At 41.7% G+C, this 24241-nt stretch overlaps 1 protein-coding gene across 1 annotated transcript in view; it reads left to right on the top strand.

Moving 5' to 3' along the window:
• Positions 1-24241, top strand: part of MACROD2 (mono-ADP ribosylhydrolase 2) — a 939837-nt gene that overhangs the window by 831179 nt on the left and 84417 nt on the right. Inside the window, exon 9 of the mRNA XM_054383563.1 lies at positions 18455-18536. Within this exon, the coding sequence (XP_054239538.1) occupies positions 18455-18536 (82 nt within the window). The remainder of the gene's footprint in view (positions 1-18454; positions 18537-24241) is intronic.

The raw sequence follows: 24241 nt of genomic DNA, 5'->3' as shown, positions 1-24241 counted from the left end.
TTCACTTTATTATCTTTCAGCAGAGCTGTGACATCCACTTAGATATCTTTACTGCAATTGTTTCTTGATGAGATCAGATTGCCCACTGCAGCTATATCACAATAACAGTAGGATAAAATTCAGGCTGCCTTGCTTCCTTTTGATGAGCTGCTGAAGTCTGGCTTCAAAGGAGGAAAAAGGAGGAAAAAAGAAAAAAGGAAAGAAAAAGAATAGCACATAAAAGACTGGTACAAAACCCCCAAAAAAATCACAATCAGAAGTGCTCAGACTTAAGTCAGATTGAACCTTTTAAATAAACACAATATGAATAAAAAGGAAGTAGATGGTTCTGAATGTTATGACAGAGTGAAAAAAAAGCAAAACAACATTACCCAGAGATTTGTATACTTGTCTCATTTCAACAGAGAACATGTTTCAGTCTGTCTAATTGAAAATATTTTTAATGTCTGCTTTCTGTTGCTAGAACGTGTTTACTAGCAGGCTGTAAAACCTGTTCATGGCTATATTGCCAGCATTTTCTTTTCAAGTTGTGCAGATACTGACTGATGAAATCCTGTCTGCAGCACTTCTCCACTCACCGGCTCAAGCCATAGACTCTCTCATCAAGCAGCACAGGAGTTTGCATCAGGCAACATTATTGAAGTTAATAACTTTCCTTGTGAACTTGAAAGGTCAGGTAGAAACCTCATACCAAAAGTCCCACGGCAGTCTTCCAAGGCCAAAGGACATTATCCTGTCAGGATTATTTTGAAGTTTTCTTTTCACTCTCTTCTTAGTGAAGTTAGAATAGTAGTAGCTTTTTGAGTGTTAGCTTGCAGCTGACTGCTGCTACGTTGCTCACTCGGTGCTTGGCAGCATTGCTGCAGTGGGTCCCCTCCATGTCATTGGTGTTATTCCTTAGTGCTGTTCTACAGGCTCCAGTGCAAGAGCTCTGCAGGGAAATGAAGCCTAGAAACACATATTTGGGTGGCAGTACATCCTGGGACATATGGTAAGGAAAAGTCCAGCAGGAAAAAAGCTTATTCCCAGAGATGTTTTATTCTGCTGCTGCTTCAAATCCTCAGAGCCTTTTTTTAGATGTTAGATGGGAAAATGACCCACTTTACAGAAAAAAAAAATGCTGCCTCCCTTTTCAGCACAGTGAAGAGAAAATATGCATGCAGGGATACTTACATCCAGGTAATGGCAGGTGGGATGCTACCCATTGTTCTCCTGTGTGGAGGTAGAAGCGTGCAAGAGCCTTCACAGAAAGCCTGACCTGAGGCTTCTCGTAATCAAAGGAGCTCTACAGAGTTCAGAATGAGTAGGTCGGAGCCAGAGCAACCCTGCAAATTGTATCAGGGAGTTTCAGCTAGGTCATGTGCCTCCGATTCTGTGGTTTTGTGGTGTTCCTCTACTTCTGAAGAATGGATAGCACAGTCTACGTTCTTGCTCACTCCTGTAATATTTGATGTTTTTCTCAAAGCTTTAAAGGCAAACAAGTCACAGATTTTTTTTTTAATGTTTTTTAAGCTATTACATGTATGTGCTTTTAATATGTTTTAGTCTTTGTAGTTGAAAAGCGCAAGGGAAAACATCACCTGAGTTCCTAAAAACTCAGTCATTACAAAGCAGAAGAGATGCCCACAATTAGTAGTGTGTGAAATTATGTGGGTTTTAAGCCATTGTCATGATTTGGGGTGGTTAAGGATGTAAATATGGCATGTACAGCAAGAGTATATTTTTAGCTGTGCAGACAGAATGAGGCACATACTAAAAAAACTGCATTAGTCCCACAGAAGCTCTGTCATCTACCACTCCAATGGGATCTCTTATTAGTAGGCAGAGTTGCCTTCTAAGGAAGAAGATGTCATCTTCATTCTGTACAATAATTGGAAAGTAATGAAAGTCTTCCTCTCCTAAGAAAGCATCATCTTTCCATGGATCAAGAGGCAGTTCAAAACCCATCATATGACATCCCTTGAAAACTGACATTTGTAGGAATGTCACATTTGAAATGTTATACTTATAGGACTTCCATTATATGTATTACAAATCCACATTTTAGAGGGCTGTATTTTAACTGTATACAGTCATTCTGCTTTGAAACCTGGCGTAAAAATCACAGCCCCGGAGCAGATATTTTATAAAAGAAAAATATGTGACAAAATTGATTTGGCTTTGCAGACATTTAGCCGTGTTCGAATTGGCATCCAGCACAGGAGACTTACAGAAGCAAAATTTGCTGGTGAGCTACCGCATGTAGGAGCGTGGAGCTTTGGGTGGCTGTTATGTGATCTGCTCTTGTGAGACTCCATCTGGACTACTGTGTTCAGTTCTAGTGCCCCCAGCATAAGAAGGACATCGAACTGCTGGAGCGGGTCCAGAGGAGGGCCATGAAGATGATCAGAGGGCTGGAGCACCTCCTCTATGGGGACAGGCTGCAAGAGCTGAGGCAGTTCAGCCTGGAGAATGCTCTAGGGAGACCTTATAGTGGCCTTCCAGTACATTAAAGGGGTCTACGAGAAAGCTGGGGAGAAACTTTTTACAAGAACTTGTAGTGATAAGATGAGAGGGAATGGATTGAAGCTTGAGGAGGATAGATTTACTACTAGGAAGTTCTTTACAGTGAGCATGGTGAGACATTGGAGCAGATGGTCTAGGGAGGTTGTGGATGCCTTCTCCCTGGAGGTGTTCAAGGCCATGTTGCATGTGGCCTTGAGTAATCAGGTCTAGGGAAGGCTGTCCCTGCCCTTGGCAGAGGAGTTTGAACTAGATGATCTTTGAGGTCCCTTCCAACCCAAACCATTCTATGAATCTATAAATAATTTAGTTTTGATAAGTCTGAAAAATGTGAGTACAGGGACAGGCCATGTGGATTTTAACATGGAACTGCTGAACATTAATCAGAAGCTAAATCAGATGGAGTTGTCTCTGAGATCAGCTCCACAGATACTCCATGAGTAGGTACAGGTGAAGTCAGAAGTAACACATCTGAATAGAGCCGCTTGTCTCTGTATGCATTGCAATCAGAACCTGGCTCTGTGGGGAGAAAAAGTGCCACAGATGACTCCATGAGATGAAGGACATCTGATCTCTTGGTGTTTGAGAGAGCTGATAATCAGTAGGAGCTGTTGAAAAGAGGTACTTGGTTGACTGGTGTCTGTTACAGGCATTGGTTGTTTAAGTTGAAATGGTTTATGTACAACATGAGATGTACTTTTATTCTTTCTTTTCTTCCCCCTCCACCTACAGTAGATTAAGCAGCAATAGAGAGTTAATATAAGGCTGTAGCTTCTTCTTATTATTGAATAATGTATATATCTGGAATCCTGACTGTATGTACAGATTTTGAACACCAAGAATTAATTCAACCTGGAAAGCAACTGTGTGAAAGTGAGGTGCCAGACAAGAGACTTTGCTGCCATAAATTGCTGTAGCTCTCCAGTAGCTTCACTAACTTTCACTGAGGCCAGCCTGTTCTGTTCACAGCAGCCAACTCTCCTCTGCCCTCCCTGTCCTTTCCCCTTTTCTGTCTAGCTAAAATGAGATAAAGATGTTGCTGTGAAAGAGTGAGAGCTTACCATGGGACCGGGCAGAATAAGAGCAGGTGCTGAGCAACATTTCCAGCAGTTCAGCTCCCTCTCAACAAGCTGGGTGCACCTCTTGCTTCTGAGCGTGGGGCCCCTCCAGAGCTTGGCTTGGCAGCTATGCCAGATTGAATGCAAGTCCAGCATGGCATGGCCCCTCAGTGCTGTGGGCCAGTATATGAGCTTGCTCATATATTTAGGAGAAAATAGATTCAAGATTTATAGATCAATGGCAACCACATCAGATATATTCCCACTATTGTTTCTCTTTTGTCATTAGTTCAATAAAAAAAAATGCTGAATAAATGTATTTATCAGCTATCAAGGGTATAGAGGGGTGGCTGGCAATAGGAGGTGGGTGTGGTGTATCACAGACAAGGTTCTTGAAAACTTTGTAAATCTGAATATCCGGACAGATTTGTCAAAGAGAAATTCTTAGCTGGGTTAATCCCTCACAGACTAATTTATATTATGGATAGACATATGTTTAAACAAATACAAGGCATGCATAAAATATCTCCTGATTTGAGAGCTGTAACAACGATGGAGTGAGCATATCACCACTAGGTCAGCCAAGAAGTCAGATCCTCTGGAAACATGAGCCTGACCTTGACTGCAGGTGGTACTCAGGCCAGCTGTAATTTATCACCATTCCTGTTAACTAATCAGAACAGGAGAATGGTGATGTTTTTTGGTTTCTGATTATTTTAGACTTGGATTTCTCCCATGAACATGATCGTGGAGAAACAATTTTGTGCAAAGATGGTGTAGCCAAGCATATTTATTTCAAGGCTGGTGTAACAGATGTACTTGTAGGTATAAAATGTGACCTTGTGAAAGCTCTCTGTGCTCTCACTTGGGAAAGAAAATTAAAGCCACAGCTTCTCTTCAGTCACAACTGGTAAGGGGTGGAGGGAAGTAGAGTGGGGGTGGAGAATGATGGTACTGTCTAGTTCTTACATAGTGCTTTTCAGCAGGAGATCACAAAATAGTTTGAGAGTTACAGCTCTCACAAAGGTGAAAGAGAATTCCAGTCCTGTGTTATATCCATTAAGGCTGTTGCGTCTTGTACAGATCAAAGAGAGAGTTAAGTCACAGCTAACACTGGTGAGCTTGAAAGTTTTGGGCAAATCAGAATACAATAAAATGTTTGCTGTCTCGCTGTACAACATTAATTACAAAGCTGTGAAGGCTCCTTATACCTGATATATATTGCAAAGAGCTCAGTAAAGAAGGTGTTGCAAAAGGTTTCCAGTTGAAACGCAAACAGGACCATTTACAGATGCTTTGCTGAACAGAAGTGCCAAATCTTAGGCTAGGTTTTGGCCACAGACCAAAAATACTTTCCACAAGAGGTGATTATTATGTATGATTCATACAGTGAGTCCACATGAGTAAAAATAATACTGCTTAGCTCTCAGTGTTCAAAGTGCTTTTGCATTTTCAAAGTGCTGTGCAAACATTAGTTAATTAATGACATAAAGTAAGTTGCATTTTTGTGCATTTAGCATTGACATTTTGACAATAAATGGTTCGGGAGACTTTATATGCATCAGTGCGTTTGAGCAGCTCACGTCAATTGTGCTAATGTTCTCAATTGTGTTTGAGCAACATCTTAGCAATTTAGATGCTATTTATCTTACGATGAGCAGATAGATTGAGTGAAGGTTATCTCAGATAGCAATGTACCATAAATAAGGTATCGTCTTGTCCTTTCTAATAAAACCTAAGTCTGCGCTTACTCGTATCTGTGGCTTGTGTGCCGTGATCTGCCGCAGAAAGAAGAACCACTGGTAGGAGTCACAAATCACTAAGAGCCATCATTAGGATTCCAGATGCGGAAACAGAGCTCCATCCAGAAGATGGATTTTGTGAAATGGGTGTACCCAAGGTTAGATATTGAGATTTGGTAAAGCACTGAAACATCTGCTGGCTATTTCAGAGAACTGTCAGCCTGTTACCATCTATTAAAATTAATTTAGAAGTGATCCCTTGGAGTTGAATCTCTTTTTTCCCCTTCCCAATTCTTGTGAAAAATGTTGGCATGCACTTGACGTTTATATCTATCCCAGTGGATTTCTTTTTTTCCCCTAAACAACCTGTATTAAAGTTGCAGTGTCCTCCGTGGAAGACATTCATCAATTGTATCGGGATGGCTTAATGACCTTTCACATGAGGACATTTTGGCTGAATCGCAGACCAAGCTCACATGCCAAAACTGTAATCACATCTGCTCTCAAGCACAGATCTTCCTGACTAATCCCAGACTCTCACAGGTGCAAATATCCCAAAAGCAGGCTCTGAAGTGCAGCCGTTCCCTGAGCTGACCCAGGCGCCGGCTCAAGTTCTTGAGTTCTCTGGGAGTAAGTATTTTACATCAAATTTTCTTGTCTCGCTGCTCGTTGTTCCTCCTGATCTCCCTTCTGAATAGCAATAAACGCTGCAGAGGTTGCATTTAGGTCATACAGACGCCTGGCTTGGTTTCTTTCAGGATGCTGGGAACCAACCATTGCAAAATCTTGTGAAAATAACTCATCACTCTGCAGTCATTCTTATTTAACAAAACCACACATTATTTTGTCGTGCCCACCTCAGGGTCTCAGGCATGAATAGGGTGTAATTGTGACTGTAAGTGACTTTCTGCAAAAAGAAGAAAGGACTTTTGTGTAGGAAGGAGATATATAGACTGGGTTTTTTACATAGTTTCCCTGGCATCTATCTGACATTCACTAAGCAAATGATCCTGAGCTGATCTCCTTTTTTGAAAGGGACAGTGGAGTGAGCATCCTGGGAATGGAAGTGTTTCTTTCTAGCAGTACTGGAAATTTAATAGCTTCCTCTTCTGCCTCGTTCTGTTTTTTTCTGATGGCAAAAAAGATTAGCATTAGAATGAAAGGCATACAGTATATAAGCCTTTGTCCTTTAAAAATGGTCTTTGATAGCTTTCATTAATGAGTTTAATTTGATCTGTAAATGACAGATAACTAATCATAAACCATTTTCTTCAAGGAGAGAGATAAGGTATTATTTATATAAATGAGATTCAGTCCAGGTTTTAGTACGAGGAATGGTTTCAGAGCTGTTTCAAGTTCTGCAATGTGGCCTTTATTCTTGAGAAAGCATTTTTTTTTTTTTGTTAATTTGGAAGGGCTCTTTTTTATCTACAGCAAACTTTTTGAATTAAGAGTTTTGCAAACTCAGTGTCTATATTGTTGCTTTATAACTGGGTAGCAGAGTCACAGAATCAGAGAAACATTCAGGCTGGAAAAGACCCTCAGGATCACCAAGTCCAACCCGGAATCCTACTCTACAAAGTTCACCCGTAAACCATATCCCCAGGTACCACATCCAAATCCCCTTTAAACAGATTCAGGGCTGGTGACTCAACCACCTCCCTGGACAGCACATTCCAATGCCTGACCCACTCGCAGCTTGAGGCCGCTCCCTCTTGTTCTATCACTACCTGCAAGAGACCAGCACCAGCCTCTCCACAATGTCCTTTCAGGTAGTTGTACAGAACCATGAGGTCTCCCCTCAGCCTCCTCTTTTCCAAACTAAACAGCCCCAGCTCAGTTCAATTGCTTCCAGCCCCTTCACCAGGAGTTTTAGTCCCCTCAAAGGGGAGCAATTAATTATCTGTCCACACCAATGTTACCTGTACCTATGTTTTACCTCAGATAAAGAATAGAGAATATAGGGAGGTGCTGGGGAGGAGAACATGCAATGCATTGCAGTGGTAGTGCTGCTAACACAGATTAAATGGACACTCTTTAGCCCTAGGAGTGCAAATTTTATGACACTTGGTGAGTTTTTGGAAGTGTAGCTGTAGTCAGACAAATTTGGCATCCAAAGCACTTCTGTTGTCCTCCCACAGGGTGGGAAATGCTTAACTGCACTGATCCAAAACCCCTCTGGAGTCATCAGCTTTTGGATAAAGAGTAGCTAACATGAATGTTAATGTAGGATGAAGGTGAAAATAGTTAAGGAAAATGCAATGGCAAGAAAGGGAAATACCCAGTGAGAGCTTTCTTCAATTATATTAGGTTTTCAGAGACTTCTACATCAAATCATGTATTTTGCAAAGCTTTTTAAGGTGAAACCTTCCAGGTTCTAGGCTATAGCCTCCAAACCTAAATTACTTGTACCTGCCTGAAGGATAGGTTGTGCCATCACATGGTCTCTCTGTGACTTTAAAACCTGGGACTGTTTTATATTCAGAATCTTACAGCAGCCACAAAGATGTTGGCAAGCAGGAGATTATGTTTCTGTTTTTAAGCACATTCTTTTTTCCTGCACAAGTAGTGCTGATTCTTCTGTGGGCCCTGGGAAGGAGAGGGAATTGTATTGGTAGAGATTACATGGCACTACAAGAAAACTGGTAGAAATGTCAAGAAAAGAAGAATTCTCCAAAGTGACACCTCAGCCTCAGGAGATCCAGCAAAGAGCTTTTGGTATTAGTGGAACTTCACATCTTCTGGGGATTAAGGTACTACAGATTGGATGCCCAAACATCCAGGCTTAGGATGGTCATAATTACTGGGGTCTTTGGGGGCATTTAAGTCAAAACTGTCCTAAAATAATACTGAAAAAATGTGTGTTGCAAGGTAAAATGTGGTGCAGAAAGTTGGCCTTTGGGATTACAATGCCCTGCTTGATTGTGTGCCACAATATCATCTTATTCAGCGGAGATCCACAATGAGGATGTAATGATAACTTTAAGTAAGCCGATGATTTATCTCCTCCAAAACGCAGAGTTGTGGTAAAACTGCCTATCAGATATTCCTTCACAAGCCCTTATTTAAGGCGGTTATATTTGTATGCATACCCTCTCTGCACATTTGCCATTTGTCACTGAGATAGCAAATTACATTCATCAGGATCCATTCATTCCCCCGGTTTCGCTGAATACAGGATTATCTTGGCTGTGTCAGCTGCCCTATGACTGGGAACTGTGAAAAATGGAGGTCGCCTTCAGATATTCCAAACATGTATCTTCAAAGGACAGTAGGTATTAAGCTGGAAAAGATGAATGGGCTTTATGTCATTGTGTTTGTGTGGCATAAAAGTGAATTGTGCAGATTGATGGATATCTTGGTAGAAACAAATGCGTTTTTAAACTACTCTCTTGCCCCTTTCCTGACGAGTTGTAGTGACCATCAAAAGAAATATACTGAGATGTTGCCTTAAATCCTAGGCTGGTTTTACAGGGTTTTTTCACCTTTAAGGACCCTGAAAAATTTTCATTTGTTGGGAAAAAAAAAAACCCACATGTAGACTATTAATTACTCGTTATTTTATGGGTGCAAGCTGGAGGATAGAAGGTTCCATGTGAACATAAGGAAAAACTTTTTCACTGTGAGGGATACAAAACACTGGGATGGGCTGCCCACAGAGAGGTTGTAGAGTCTCCTTCTCTGGGGACATTCAAAACCCACCTGGATGCATTCCTGTGTGACCTCCTCTAGGTGATCCTGCCCTGACAGGTGGGTTGGACTGGATGATCTTTTGAGGTCCCTTCCAACCCTTAATGTTCTGTGAGTTTGTGATTCTGTGATCTGTGTTTGTGTTAGCACAGAGAAGGATAATGAAGTTGGTGAAGAGTCTGGGGAACAGGCATTGTGAGGAGCAGCTGATAGCACTGGGGTTGTTTAATCTTGGTGAAGAGGAGGCTGAGAGGAGACCTCATTGCTCTCTACAACTCCCTTAAAGGAGGTTGCAGTATGGTGGGGATTGCTCTTTTCTCCCTAGTAATAAAGTGATAGGATGAGAGAAAAGGCCTCAAGTTGCACCAGGGGATATTTAGATTGGATATTGAAAGATACTTCTTGACTGAAAAAATGGTTCTGGAAGTAGTGGAATCACTGCCCCTTGCCGTGTTCAAAAAAGATGTAGTGCTTAGGCACATGGTTCAGTGGTGGACTTGATCTTAAAGGTGTTTTTCAGTCTTTGTGATTCTATGCTTCTATGTAGTCATGTAATATATGAGCAACTGGGACATGACACAATTTTGTTGCTGACCATTTGTAAGTTCTTATGAAGATCTTGTCATGATTTCCTGTGTTAGATCCAGCTGCTTTTTTTTAGACCAGACACTCTGCTTGTCTGGCAGGTACTTTGTTCGCACACGCAAAAAGCTACAGCTTGGCACAAAGAGTCACTAGGTCCAAAAGGGAAAGCTCCACCTGATTTACTCTGTATTCAATAAAAAGTTATTGAAAGCACAGAGTGGATTTTCTCAAGGAGAATAAGTAAAGCTTTAGAAACATCCAGTGTATCACAGAAAAAGAATTACTGTTCTGATTCTCACAATACATGGGTGTAGTGAAGGGATGTGCCAGAGGAAATCAGGTGGTGTGCAGTGAAGCTTGTGAACTTTGCTTGTGACCGGTGATAGAACTTTTTTTTTTTTCCTTTTTTTTCCTTTTTTCTATATCATCTTCGCTTGAGAGAGAAGAGGAGAAAAAAATCCCAGGGTCCTGGTCTAGTTCCCTTACTTTTCTTCTCTGTGACTTTGAAGACAGCAAATCTCTGCTTGGAGGTGGAACTATCAGAACTATTTACTGGAACTATCACAAAACTATAATGTTTCCTTGTGTGTGAGTTCTCAGGGTAAAAGTGCTTCTTTGCTATAAAGTATCATGGTGTTTCAGTAATATGCAGATAGGCATGTGCCCTACTGGTACTGGTAAGTGTGATTTTGTAGGTGTGTCTGGAACCCATGTGATGCAGGGAGTAATTTGTCCTCATCTGCTGAGTATGAGCAGAGCTGTAGGAACAGGCATGATAGCTAGGGAGAGACATTCTGACTGTGCTTTAAATTTATCCCCTGCCTTTTGTTTTAGAGGCAGGGATTGCTGCAAAGCCTTGTGTAGTGTTCCTATGGAGTGTTTTTTGTTAGGGTTTTGTTTGGTTTTGAGTTTCCTTTGGACTTTGGATTATCTTTCACTCCAAGCATGGTATGATTTTTTTCATGAAATAGGATATTAAAGTGCTAATAATAACTTTCTGGTTTTGAACTTCAGTCAGACCACTGTAGAAAATATTCTACTCTGTGATAAGCATAAATAATTTTATAATTAATGTGTTTTATGTTATTTTTTTTTCAATGACCACTGAAGCAATGTGATGGCTTAAGTAAGAGTTGCTACTTCACAGCTGGTCCTCAACAGGTATTTCTCTTGATGTGATATCATAATGCTCCATTACTTGCAAGAGGTTTACAGGAAAGTGGATTTTTATTTAGGAATATACTTTGGTTTCAAAGAATCTCAAAACTCAAACCAATGAAAATCAAAGAGCTTTGTCCTTTCTCTCTCCACCAGCAGGACTGAAAGGTGATCTAGGGATTGCCTGTTTGCCTGAAGCTGGGCTCATTTGGGTAGCTGCAAGTTCAAGTAAACAGGGACATGTTTTGGCTGCAGTGGATTTGAAGCTGGGCCAGCTGTAAAGATCTTAAAGCTGGGTGAATTGCTTTGTGAACATCATCACACAGTTCGTTGCTTGTCAAATTCACCACATCACCATTTTGACACCTCTGCCTCGCTTAAATCTTGTTAGGAGGATGGAAGTGGCGCTGAAGATTTGTATTTGTCATAAATACTTGACTGAAGTTCTTTGTGAGAGTAATTCTGCAATTATAGACCATGATGTCATGCCAAAAAGAGCAGACAGTCAGTTAGGCTCTGTACTTTAATAGTTTCTGTGAAATTAGTAATAATGCCAGGAGGCTGAACGTTAATTTATGGTGCTGTGAAATGAGCAGGTTTTGTAGGGCCTGAAGCATTCACCTTTGGAAGGATCATGTGAAAACTTCTGGCGTCAACCACAGCTCATTTCCAAGTGGGATACAGTCCTCTCTACTCTTTTGTTTTGGTCAGGCAGGCTGCTATCTGGACAGCTGGCCAGATGTGCATGGTGCTTAGGAAAGGCAGCGCCTCTGGCAAAGTGGATAGACTCACAGCTGCTGTAAGGGATATGACAGATGCCTGTGTTATTTTACAAAGCTGGTATTTCCATCTGTTAGTTGGTTGCAATAGGATTACCAGAGGATCAGATTGGGCAGAGGGTAGGCTGAAGGGGAGACTATCAGCATCAAGAGCATCATTTACCAGTACTTTAAGGGGGCAGAAACAGATGTTGGTCTCTTTGAAGTGTACCTCTGGATGTAGTCAATTCAATGTGTCCGCTTGTTAACTGTCAGAAAACCAGAAAGGAAAGTTATGGGAAGTGGAGTCCCTGACAGTAAGAGATGTAGATTTGAGGAGCAGCAAACTCAGATATTGCCACAGAAGTAGAAGAAATTTTACACAGTATGTGGCGACCAGCTAGGACACTTACAGCCTTATCCTTTGGTGTGTTAAAATTCTCTTCCTCCTTATTCTTTGCTTCCCACAACTAGGATTTTGATTCTACAAGAGTGCACTTTGGAAACCTGACTTAGGTGGCCTTGCTCTCACTGGTCTCTACAAGTGAAATCCTGTCAGGCAGTGAAGGTCGATGGGGCTGCCTGAGCAGCTGCAGTCTGAACAGAGGGAAAATGTGGGATTGCAGCACAGCTGAAGTTCAAGGCTTCTTCCTTACAGGCACTGTAGTCATGGAGTCTTAATGGGTGTAAGCAGCTTTGAACTGCGACTGTTACAGATGTTTGAGAAAGCATCTGAAGATTTCAGGTAATTAAATTTGAGCATAATAAGAACTTTAATTCTTTTTGAGGCAAGTGCTGTTTCCAGTGTTACGGAGTATAGGTGCAGATCCACGCACACTGAAGTCAATAAAAAGCCTTTGTTTGGCTTCATTGAGTTTTGAATTAAGTCTACAGAATGTTTGATGAACTAAAATTGTTACAGAAAGCTTCTGGTTTTCACTATCACCTTACAACAATAGGTCCTGGTGAGATCAGGTAAGGGCATTATGTAAAATGGATTCACTACACATAGAGCAGAGAGCTGCTTCGTTCTCTTTGTTACTATTAGTTTGGTTTGGGATTGGGGAACATTTTTTACAGATGAGCACTGTTTTTCTATTGTGTATTTTCCTGTAAGATTTAAATTATGATGAAACTGGTCACATAATAAAAAGCAGTCACTGCTTGCTGGATAAATGTATTGATACCGGGGGATATGCATAAAGTGCTTGGGAGGGCTGAAATGCAGTTGGGTTTATTTTGGTTTTGAGCTGTTACTTTGTTGGGACACAAGGTGGCAATGGCATGGAAACACTTGTTAGAGAAAATAGTCTAGAATGTCTTTTGATCAGTTTTCTACTTCAGATCTTCAAGTATGTATGTATGTATGTATGTATATATACAGCTTGGCACTTGGGTGTGCTTGCAGGAACACGTGTCAACATTTGGCATGTCCTGTGGATTGTGCTTGGCAATACCTCTTTCTAGCCCTCTAAACAGATAGGGAAATTAAGTCACAGGAAATGCACAACCTCTCAGAGGCCACAGCAAAAGAACTGAGACAACACTGGGAGACTTGGGGCTGTTCAGACTAGAGAAGGGAAGGCTCTGAGGAGACCTTTTAGTGGCCTTCCATTACCTGAAGGGGGCCTGCGAGAAATTTGGGGAGGGACTTTTTACAAGGCCTTGTAGTGATAGGACAAGAGGGAATGGCTTTAAGCTGGTGGAGGGGATATTTAGACTGGGTATTAGAAAGAAATTCTTTACAGTGAGGGTGGTGAGACACTGGAACAGATTGCCCAGGGAGGTTGTGGATGGCCCCTCCCTGGAAGCATTCAAGGCTGAGTTGGGCAGTCTTTTGAGCAACCTGTTCTAGTGGAGGGTGTCCCTGCCATGGGTCGGAACTAGATGATCTTTAACATCCCTTCCAACCCAAACCATTCTATGATTCTATGAAACAAAATCAGAAGACCTAGGAAGGTCTGTTGGTTTCAGATCCTAAAACATATCTAGGTGCAGCTGTAGTGTTCTCCTCTATTGGTGACTACGCACAGATGAGCACACATGCACGCAGTGCCCCCCCATGCTGCAGCAGAGGGAGTGGTCCTTTAAGAACTTGGTGTGTGCTGTTAGTTTGTTGGGAAGGCAGGGATTTTTTTTCTCTTCTAAAAGCAGACGTGAAAAGAGAGTGTGCAAAGTATCCAGAAAGCATAAGCAGACTTGTTTTATCATGGCTTTGGACATGGCAAAGCTCATGATTGTTCCATCAAGTGGTACATGTCCATCTTGCTCAGCCTGCCTTCTGTGGGCAGAGCTGTCTCCTGGCGGGTGGTGTCTGTGTTAGTGGGGCTCAGCTACTGCAGGAGGCTGAGCTTCCAGCTCTGCCATATAGTTTATGGAACCCTCGGCAGCTTTTCATTGTTCCCACACTGTGATGATGGTGCAGTATCTGAGTGCTCACCTGCCCCAGCCTCCCATGGAGCTTTTCTAGACCATTAGTGGCCCAGAGATGGGCCATAGAAATTGTCAGAGGGCTGAAACGCCTCTCCTGTGAAGAAAAACTGGAGTTGGGGTTGTTCAACCTGAAGAAGTCAGAAGACTCCAGGGAGACATTATTGTGGCCTTTCAATACTTTATGGGAGACTATAAGATGGAGACAAGTTTTTTATTAGGGCCTGTTGCAACAGGACAAGAGGCAATGGTTTCAAACTGAAAGAGGGGAGATTTAGACTAGAGAAGGTGGTGAAGATGGTTGCCCAGAGAGTTGGTGGATGCCCCATCCCTGGAAACATTCAAGGTCAGTTTGGATCAGGCTCTGAGCAACCTGATCTAGTTGATGTCCCTGCCAACTGCAGGGGGCTTGGACTAGATGACCTTTAAAGGTCCCTTCCAACACAAACCATTCTATGATTCTGTGACTGAACTAACCAAAAGTGCATTAACACAACAAGAAACTTAAAAGTGCTCCCAAATTCACTGGGGGAAAAGCCAAGCAAACAAAACCTCACCAAACAAAAAACCCAGAGAAAATACTTTTGCTAGCTTCTTTCTGCTGCTGCTATTAAGACCAACAGTGCTTTTACACCCAGTGGAGGGGTTTTTAGTTCATGAAATTTGGCTGTACACTTGTAAAATCCTGACATTATTGACTGACTCTGGGTCCATTCCACTGCAAACCAGCCTGAGCCCTGTGAGCTGCACAGAGCCCCAAAAGATAACTGATCCTTGTCAGGTGCAGCTAACAAAGCCCCTGGGAAGGTAACCCCCTCAAAATTAGATGGGGCCTGGCAAGGAGAGCAAGGCCCAAGAAAAAAAAAATCAAATGTACTCACAGCCTTGAGCTGTGCAGCTGCCTATTGAAGTGAACAGCTCATGCAATTTAACTCCCTTCTTCCTGAGTTGCAGCACTCTTAATTTTGGGGTTCTTTGATCCACCTATTCATAGCTGTGAAGCGAGCAGAATTTAATCAGGCTTTGACAAGGGATGGTTGATTTTAATACTGGCCTCCAAAAAAGAGCTGTCAATCAAGGATGAGCTTTAATACCTTCAACTTGCAGCTCCTTTAAAGTTCTGCTGCAGTTGAGTGGTGCTTGGTCAGCTGTAGAGGAGCTGGGCACCTACAAAAGGTGCTCAGGGCCCCCTGGGCATGCTTGGGGGAGTCCCTGGGGGGGCTACTCCCTGCCCTCTGCAAAGAGGCAGCATGAAACATCTAATCAAGTTGGTATTTCCTAACCACATAAGAAGAGAGATTTCCTCTTTGAATAAGGAGCAGCTTTCATAAGTGTGCATCCCAAAAGGCCTGCTGAGCTTTTGTGAGGCAGCAGGCAAGGCACGTTTGGAGTCATTTGGATTAAACCTTTCCTTATTGTAGCTGGAACAGGAACAGTGAGGACAAGGATTACTCTCCATACCTAATTTCGAGTTATTTTAACTGGGGATGTTAGATAAAATAGTCAATGACTGGCAGCATGATAGAATATGGTTTAATTTCAGATTTCCTATCTGCCAACACATGCCATTCAATCAGATAAACACAGGATTTCAGCTGTCATCACAATATCTTATGCATACTTAAAAATAGAGCACTTTTTCTCACACCAAGAAGGAATTGAACAGGTTTATACATAGGATGTATTCAGCCAGGAGGCCAGAAATTTTGAAATAGTCTGCTGTTTCTAGAGAGGTTCCTTATCTTTAAATTAAGGAATTATATTAGAAGTAGTAGAAATTCTCAGGATTGCAGAATTTTTATCATTGTCAACTGCACAGAATAAATAAAAGTAAAGGGAACACCTTGAAAAGTTGAACTATGTAAAATGCAGGAAATATCTGTAGTATTTAGAGCAGAGCACACAAGACCCTATAGAGAGGAAGATGACTAAGAACTTTAACGTGTGGGAATCTCATTCCTCCCCTGGTTTCAGAGTTTCCATCCTTGCTCTTTTGGCTGTCCTGTTGCATGTATTTGGCCTATGTGTGTAATGCTTGAATATCTGCTCTGCTTGGGTAGTGCAGAGAGAAGATGGCAATCCAGTGTCATGCCAGCACTGTCCTAAACCAGTTTTCACAATAAATGTAATGTAAGCATTCCCTGTCTAAAGCTTTCATCACAAAACCACACAACTTTACTGAGGTGGAAACTTTCACACAGGTAAAATGTGGCACCTCTTTCCACTGCTGCTTTACACTATGCATTTGTGAGTATAGATGAGTATGGCTTTTTGTTGTGAGCACTTAGCCAGAATTTGGGTCCTTTATGATATCTCACATAAAGAGCAGCTGATGATACAGTCCAGCACATTTTTATGCCTGTCCTGGTTTGTTTACAAGTGGTGCACAGAACAGCTTGCTTCTGTGAATTATCATACGAGCAGACAGCAATAGGCAGTTTTCTTTAAGAGAGATGATTCTGGCACTCTGCTCTGCTCACATCGACCTCACCTGGAGAACTGTGTCCAGCTCTGGGGCCCACAGCACAGGAGGGACATGGACCTGCTGGAGCAGGTCCAGAGGAGGTCCACAAAGCTGATCAGAGGGCTGGAGCACCTCTCCTGTGAGGACAGACTGAGAGAGTTGAGGCTGTTAAGCCTGAAGAAAAGAAGGCTCCAGGGCAAACTTTTAGCAGCTTTTCAGTATCTTAAGGGGACCTACAGGAAGGCTGGGGAGGGACTCTTTAGAAGGGCTTGTAGTGATAGGATGAGGGACAATGGTTTTAAACTGGAATGGGGTTAAGTTGGACATAAGGAGAAAATTCTTTCCAAGAGTAGTGAAACACTGGAACAGGTTGCCCAGAGATGAGGTTGAGGCACCATCCCTGGAGACATTCGAGATCAGACTTGATGTGGCCCTGGGAAGCCTGATCTCCCTTAACTGCAGGGGAACTGGACAAGAGAACCTTCGAGGGTCCCTTCCAACCCAGTGGATTCTGTGATTCTTGCTCACAAATCCGCCAAAGCACTATCCCAGCAAGCTGCGTCCACCTAAGCTCTGCCCTGCTGCTTTCTCTCTGGCTCACAAGCCTCTCTCTTCCTTAACGCCCACATAACCTGTACCTTCAGCCTTGTATTTCCTACCTTGTTTCCTCTTTCAGGTTTGGTAGTCAGCTTTGATTCAGAGATGGCCTTGTTATAGCTGCTAGCATTTTCCAGCACAAATTATTATTGCCTGCTCTTATTCCCTTCTGTATTCTACCAGACTGCTCCAAAATGAGCTCTAAAATGACATCTTGAGATGCTCAGCATAATGGTAGCTTGGACTTGTATTTTGCTTTGAAGAGCAGCTCTAGCAAAAGGACAGCATTTTCTACTGAAGATAAGGGATAGAAAGCAATTTTTTGAGAGCACTGCTCCCACCAGTTTCCCTGAAGGGGGGAGGCTGGTGCTGTTTCTAGCATGAGCAAAGGCACTCTTGAGGAGCTCTGCTACAGCAGATCGGCTTATTACCCATGGAGACACGAGGACAGCATAATGCCAGCCAAGATGCTGAATTTCCTGTTGCTTGGGCTTCATCCCTTTCAGGTTAAGCTCTCATGCACTTCAGAGAAAAACTTGATTACTGGTTGTGGGTCCCTCAGCTCAGCCGTGGGAGGATCTTTTTTGACTTCCACAGCTCCCTCCTGGAGCTGAGTGTTGGCTGTAGAGGCAATTTGGGCTGGGCTGTGCAAACAGATAAAACAAAGAAATAGCAGGGCTAGAGTGAAGTCCAGCATTAAAGGCTTTGAAATTCTGTTTGTTTGTTGTTATGGTTTGGTTTTTTTCCTCTTTTTTTGTTATTATTATTTTGTTTGGCTTCTTTTCCATCTCTTTTAGAAAATCCTTTCACATGCAGTGATCTTCCAAACAATTTATTTGAAATCGTTGGTGGGTGGCGCATACATTATGGGCTGTGGTTTCATTGATATGCTTAGCCTTGCTAAGTAAATGGCATATTAAATGTTTTATTTACCCCATGTGCTACCTGTCATCTAATCAGCTTTGGGTTTTGCTGCCTTCTGCTTGTGTTACAGCAAGAGTAAGTGGTTTCATGTAAATTAAAACCGCATGAAACCTTTTAAAGCCATTTAAAAATCCTAAATGGTTTTGCAAATAGTTTGTCGGACAAGGGTTGGAAAAAGAGCTCTTTGCTTACCCATTTACTCTTTTGTATGCTTATTAGAAGCTCCCCATGTGACTCTTTCATCAAACATTGCATCCCAGTACTCATCTAGAATGCCAAAAGTCATTTATACTGTGCTCAAGAGTGGTTTGCATAAACAGGAGGCAGTTAACAAAGAATACAGTTGTGAGCTGCGACTGCAAATGTTATTTCATAAATTACAACACAGATGCACAATAAAGTCAAAACACGCATCCCTGTGATGTTTTCTTGCTTGCCCCAGGCGTAAAAGCTCGTTGGCTCAAAAGTTCTTTGCTTTTATTAACTACCATTACCAATGTTTATGATTGCAGTCCTTTCACTGTGAATAATTTTTGTTTCCTGCAGGTGGATCGTATCATCTTCTGTGTCTTTTTGGAGGTTGACTACAAAATTTTCAAGAAGAAAATGGGCGAGTTTTTCCCCTTAGGTAGGTATAGTAATCGAGTGCCATCTGACTTGAAAAAATGATGCAGCAGAAAGACAACAGTTGGCATCCTTTCTTCTTTCCCTGCCTCAGCCAAATATTAAAATGTGAACTTTCTTTAAGCATCGGCTGCACATAGAGGCTGTGATCCCAGACAACTGCAGACATTCAGAATTTGTGAAGCGGTAAAACTACTTGTGATACTGCTTCTGCAAAATCAAGGCCTGCTTTTGTATGCTCAGCACAGCTAGCTGCTTCATTCCCTGCTGTACCCCTATCTCCTCCTGAAACCTGGAGCGTGGCGCTGCCTCTCTTGACTCCAAGAAGGAAATGATTTGCACTAATGTGTATAGCTCCTAGTGTATATTGCTTTTCCATGCACTTTGTATGTGCTCTGCTCTTTCATTAACAATGCTGGTAGGGTTTCTCTGGGCCCAAAAAGATACCACAGGGGTTAGAGCCCAACTGTGTCTGAATGAGAACTTTAAACTTGAGCTGTCCCTGTGCAAGAATGAATGGGAGAAAGATGGCTCTCACCGGAGCACTTGGGAAATGTTAGCCATTTATCTTATGTTTCACACAGGAGGTTACCTTCTAGAATTTAAGAAAACCTGGTGGACAGTAAATTTGTTAATCCTCCTTTCCCACACAGCTGTGATTTATTTTTACCATATATCATTAGCAGTCTGTGTTCAGGTTTTTTATCAAGCCTAACCTTCTGCCATTTTCTTTTGTTTTCTATGACATCAGTCCTGCTATATGTGACAATATCCAGCTTTTAGTATTTTGTTTTATTGCCCATTTCAGAAGTGGCAGTCACTTAAATACTCCCCACGCTTGCTGTCTGTCTGTCTGTTGGAAAGGGTCTTTGAGTAATAGGAAGCAGAGCTTTGGTCTGTTGTGAGTCTCCATTAATTCTGCAGGACTATACTGTCACAGCAGCCACAGTAGGTTTTAACTTTTGCTTCGGCTGGTGGCGTGGAAATTGTGATGTTTCTGTCTCACCTCCTAGAACAAAGCTTTTTGTAGACAACTTTGTAATTTCCAGTTTGCAATGATCGGCAGCTGAAACTTAAAGACCTGTTGAATTATTCAGGCAGTGTAAAATGGTGCCTAATTGCTTAATAATATTTTTGTCTGGGGCACATTGAACACGCATTTCAAAGGCTGCATTCATGTCTAATCCATTCATTGTGTGATTTTATGTTTTTGGCAGTGTACCCCAACACATAGGACAAAGCAGCAGTGCCCTGCCTGCTGTGACTGGCTGTGTCCCTCCCCTTCAGATCAAGCAAGAGTAAACTACAGTGTCAATTTGTCAACACATTAAAGTATTAATACTCGCCTTCACCATTAACGTCTTTGAAGTACTGGATTAAAGCCTAGTGTTGTTGTTATTAATGTAAAATCCACTTGGGGTTGAAGGCCTGAGAGACATGAAGATGCTTCAGAGCTGAAGCATGGCAAGCCCAGAGGGGAAAAGAGAGGACAACGAGAGGTTTATTTCTTTTGGGGGGGTTTCAAAAGCTGACATTGCTGAACTGCTGTTTACAGAGTACCTGTGTGGTTGGGTGTCATGCTATATAAAGACTTAACAATTGCATTACACTACATTATCTAAATGATCAGTTCTACCATAGTTTTAAAACTAGATTGATTTTCATGCATGGCAATGTTTTACTTGTTTTTTTGGTTTTTTTTATGCTTCAACTAAAACAGGGAATTTGGTATGTGACAGTAGAGAAGTGGTCATGGTGGGGACATTTAAGTGCAGCAAATCCGGTGGATTGCAGATATTTGACTATGCAAAAGATTTGATCCAGTGTTTATACAAACAGCTGTCCAGAAAAAGATGGTTTGGTTCTCAGCAGCCACAGTTTGGTGTAGATTGTTCAAAAAAGCATAAGACCTATTCTCACAAGCTTCCTACTAAGTTTCTCATAACTAATGGTTTTCAATACCAGTTTTAATATGCCTTAATGATGCCAGTTCCCAGAAGGACCTGAGTACCTCTTGGCTGGTGAGCTGGAATGAGTTAAGCATCTGAAACTATCCCTGACTTAGTGAAGGATTTTCTGAGCTTAGGTCAGTAGTCAGCAATTCAGGAGATCTGATTTTCATGTCCTGTATCACCACAGACACTTGGTATGCCTTTATAGCAATCACTTAGATCTTCAACTTTTGAGGGCAGAGGGAGAGGCATGAAGGATGCATGCAAGCCCAGGTGATTATCCATTAGCATCCCTGGAAAAATAAGCAGTATCTAGGTCCCTTTTCTGAAGGACCTAATGAAAGCCTTGCAATCAGACTTTCTTTGCTGTCTTGAATTGACAGCTTTTCTGTAAGGTACCGTCACTTCCACAGCTGTCAGCAGAAGTCAGCCCCATCCTCAGCCTACTGGTAGGACGTTCTGGATGACCATTGTGCCTGCTGTCTTTCCTGGTCTCCTGTGAATTGTCATTTGCATTTAACATACTAGACTTTGATAAGTTATCAGCAGCCCCTCCTATTATTGGGACATTCCATCTCTCTGCAGGACTGGTTTCTTGCACAGAGGACTTAGTCATCATGGCTCTGTGTCAAGGAGTTAACTTTCTCTACCTTTGGTAGTAAATTCCTGATATTTAGACTGTGGAAGGAATTGCCAAAAATGGAATTTTTGGGGTTGTTTTTGTAAGTGAATCTATTAATGCAGTGAAATTAAAGTCTTTAAGGATAGACTTGCCCTAAATTTAAATTGATAGGACACTAACAGGAGATAGTAACACTACGATACACTGCTTTAAGCTTAGAGGAAAAACATCAAGACATGTTTAAAAGTGCCTCACATTCAGAAACATTATTAAATATATCTGCTTTAATAGATGTGGACAAAAATGCTTAGAAAGAAGAATGTATTCATGGAGTTATATACATAAATAGTTATTACTTTAAAGCCGGTACATTAATAAATCCAAAAAGACATCCAAGTGCTTGAGCTAGTCAAGTGATAATGAAATGAAGCTGGAGTTACACCTCAGTGCATTAGAGTAAGTGGAATATAGATATAGGGAAATTGTTCCATTAGTCGAAGATATCATTAGACCTATTTTGCAGGTGGGATGCCAAAGAAATTAGTTGAGTAATAGTCTTGATATTAGGACAACTGCCAAGAGCCTTGTCATGTACAAACTTTAAATATATAGGGTGAAGAGGCAGATTTCTAAGTAATTTCGTATCTTTGGAGCATAGCAAAGCTGTTCAGTAACAGCCCAGTTGTCACAGCCTCAGCATTTCTGATTTAATCTCAGTAATCAGAAGCCTGTACAGAACCTGTGCCAGAGCCAGTGTGCTCCAAGGGGGGAGTGCCACTTAGTCTTTAACTCAGACTCTGCATCTCATCCTAGTGGTTGTGCAGAAAGAGCACTGTTTTTATAGAAAGTAAAGGGTGCTGTTCCATGCAGAATTTCCTGTTGAATCTCCAGGGCTTTGCTGGGAAGTTTTTGTGTGCCCTGTAGAAGGGTGAGGACGGAAGACTGTTTCAGTGGAATGAGCAACCTTGTATTCCTAAGGTGGATCAATGATTAACATAATAGGTGCAACAAACATTGAAGTGTTTTTTCATTTTACCAGTTGAATCCTGTCTCCCAATGGGATGGGATAGTCTAGCCATTCTCCCTTCAGCTGTGTTGGGAAATTCTCCCTACTTAAACTGAAAGAATGTCTTGCTACATGTCTTTCAGGCAAATACAATATCCTTGCCTGCAGTTCTGGCACAGCTGCCTAGGTCTTACCTTGCTGGATTCATTGCTACTAGCATTATGAGTGAGCTTACCGGGAAAGGAGCTGATGCTCATACCATTTTTTCTCTTGGAATTCATTCTTTCTTCTAACAGGATTCTACATTATCCTAGATGCTAGGAATTACTTCTGTCACTAAATACATCTATTAATTACACTGCCCAGGAAATGCCAGGAAAAGTCCCCCTTGAAAAGCTAGAGTTACCTTATGGTGGTGCATACTTCTAGAATGCTATTCATAGCAATAAAATCAAGAGCATTGGTAAGCAGTTTCCACCTGGAGGCAGAGACACCTTCTGATTTTCTTTTCTTTCCCTCTTCTATACTGTGCCTACCTAGCTACTTCATATGTCAGATATATAATCTTATAAGGACCTTCAGCAAATGCTTATTTTCCATGGTGGCTGGTGTGTATTGTGAAAGATTTATCTTAAATTGTAATGTTTAAAGTGTTTCTAAATCTACCACCTGTTATCAGGGGATTGGAGACGGGAATATTTTTTTTCAGAAATTGTTCTTTAGACAAAAATAATGTTATAAAGGGTACGTACTGTGAAGCTGCAGCATTCAAGGTTATATTGCATTCTTACTACTTTAAACAGAGTAACAAAATTACATCACGAAAGCATTGCTAAAATTGTTAGAGAGAGAGGACAGGTTTGCACTTTTATTAGACCAGTTGATAGATGGAAGATGCAAGCTTTTAGGCTCTGTGTCCTTTCAGAGCTAATGAAAGGATGCTGAGCCCAAGAGTTTATTCTGTTTTTTTCTTCCCCCCCCCCCCTCCCTCCCCCCCCCCCCAAATCATATCAGTTGATGTTAGGAAAAAGAGAATGCAATTGCTTCATCCTGAAAAAAAAAAATCTCCCCTCTATTCCAGGTTATGCCATTTAGTGCATTTTCTGCTTTTACCCTGGTTTGTGAAAACTCTGTGTGTCCCCACTACCCAAAGCACAGAGAGTTAAGACCTCCTGTCTTATATTAATCCTTCTGTTACTTTCTTGCTGTGCATAAATGTGCAAATATATTACAATTGCAGAGGAAATTCATTGTTAAGAGATCTTCCAGGCTTGGAATCAAATTGGAAACTGTCTAAATGGCTGAATGAAGGGCTTTGTATTAAAAAGGCAGATCCCTGCAAGAATACGTGAGCAAACTCTTAAACAGAGGTTGTAATTTCTGTACTGGTATTGAGAAGCATTGCCCTCTCCACTTAGTATGGCAGACTTCACTGGGGCTGAAGCCATCTTCAGCATGAGCAAAGGAATCATAACTTAGCCCTTAGTAGGTAATCCTGTATCAAACGGATAATTTGTTTGGTAAATTTAGCCTCTCTATTTGCATTTGCAGTGTTCATGAGATGATTCGTTTCCTTAATTCACCACCAAAATGTATTCCACAAAATATTTTTCATGAGGTTTATTTTACTGTATGGATAAGTGCCAAGCAGTTTACTGGAAGTATCTGATATCCTTTATCTGAGATTTCACCTGGATAGCAATTTGCTTCGTAAGTCATGAGGCTCTGTTTTTTCTGACTGGTCCAGGCAGGCATGCAATGGCTACCAGGGCTTGGAGCCACCAGAAATGTGCATTAGGATGTATGATCTTGGGGATCAAGGATTTTGAAATCCTTTTATCCTTTTCCTCCTGATCAGTGAGGACCATCCTGAAGTTTTGGTTGCAGCAACTTTACCCATCCTCACGTAGATTTTTCAGGTTGTCATGTTCACAGCTGATAACTGTCTGATTTTTCAACGGTTAAACTAGAGGCACTCAGATCTCCCTTTCTTCCCTGCTTTACTTCACAAAGCTTTCAAGTAACTGTGGAGGGACTGTGTCCTTGCTGATGATGTGAAGCCTAAATTTGTGTCCAGACACTTCCTCTAGGTGCATGAACACACCTGGGGCTGGGACAGAACCAAAGCG

Source organism: Indicator indicator, chromosome 9 (genome assembly GCF_027791375.1).
Source record: "Indicator indicator isolate 239-I01 chromosome 9, UM_Iind_1.1, whole genome shotgun sequence".
Taxonomy (NCBI): Eukaryota; Metazoa; Chordata; class Aves; order Piciformes; family Indicatoridae; genus Indicator; species Indicator indicator.
This window is presented reverse-complemented; position numbering and strand designations above follow the sequence as displayed.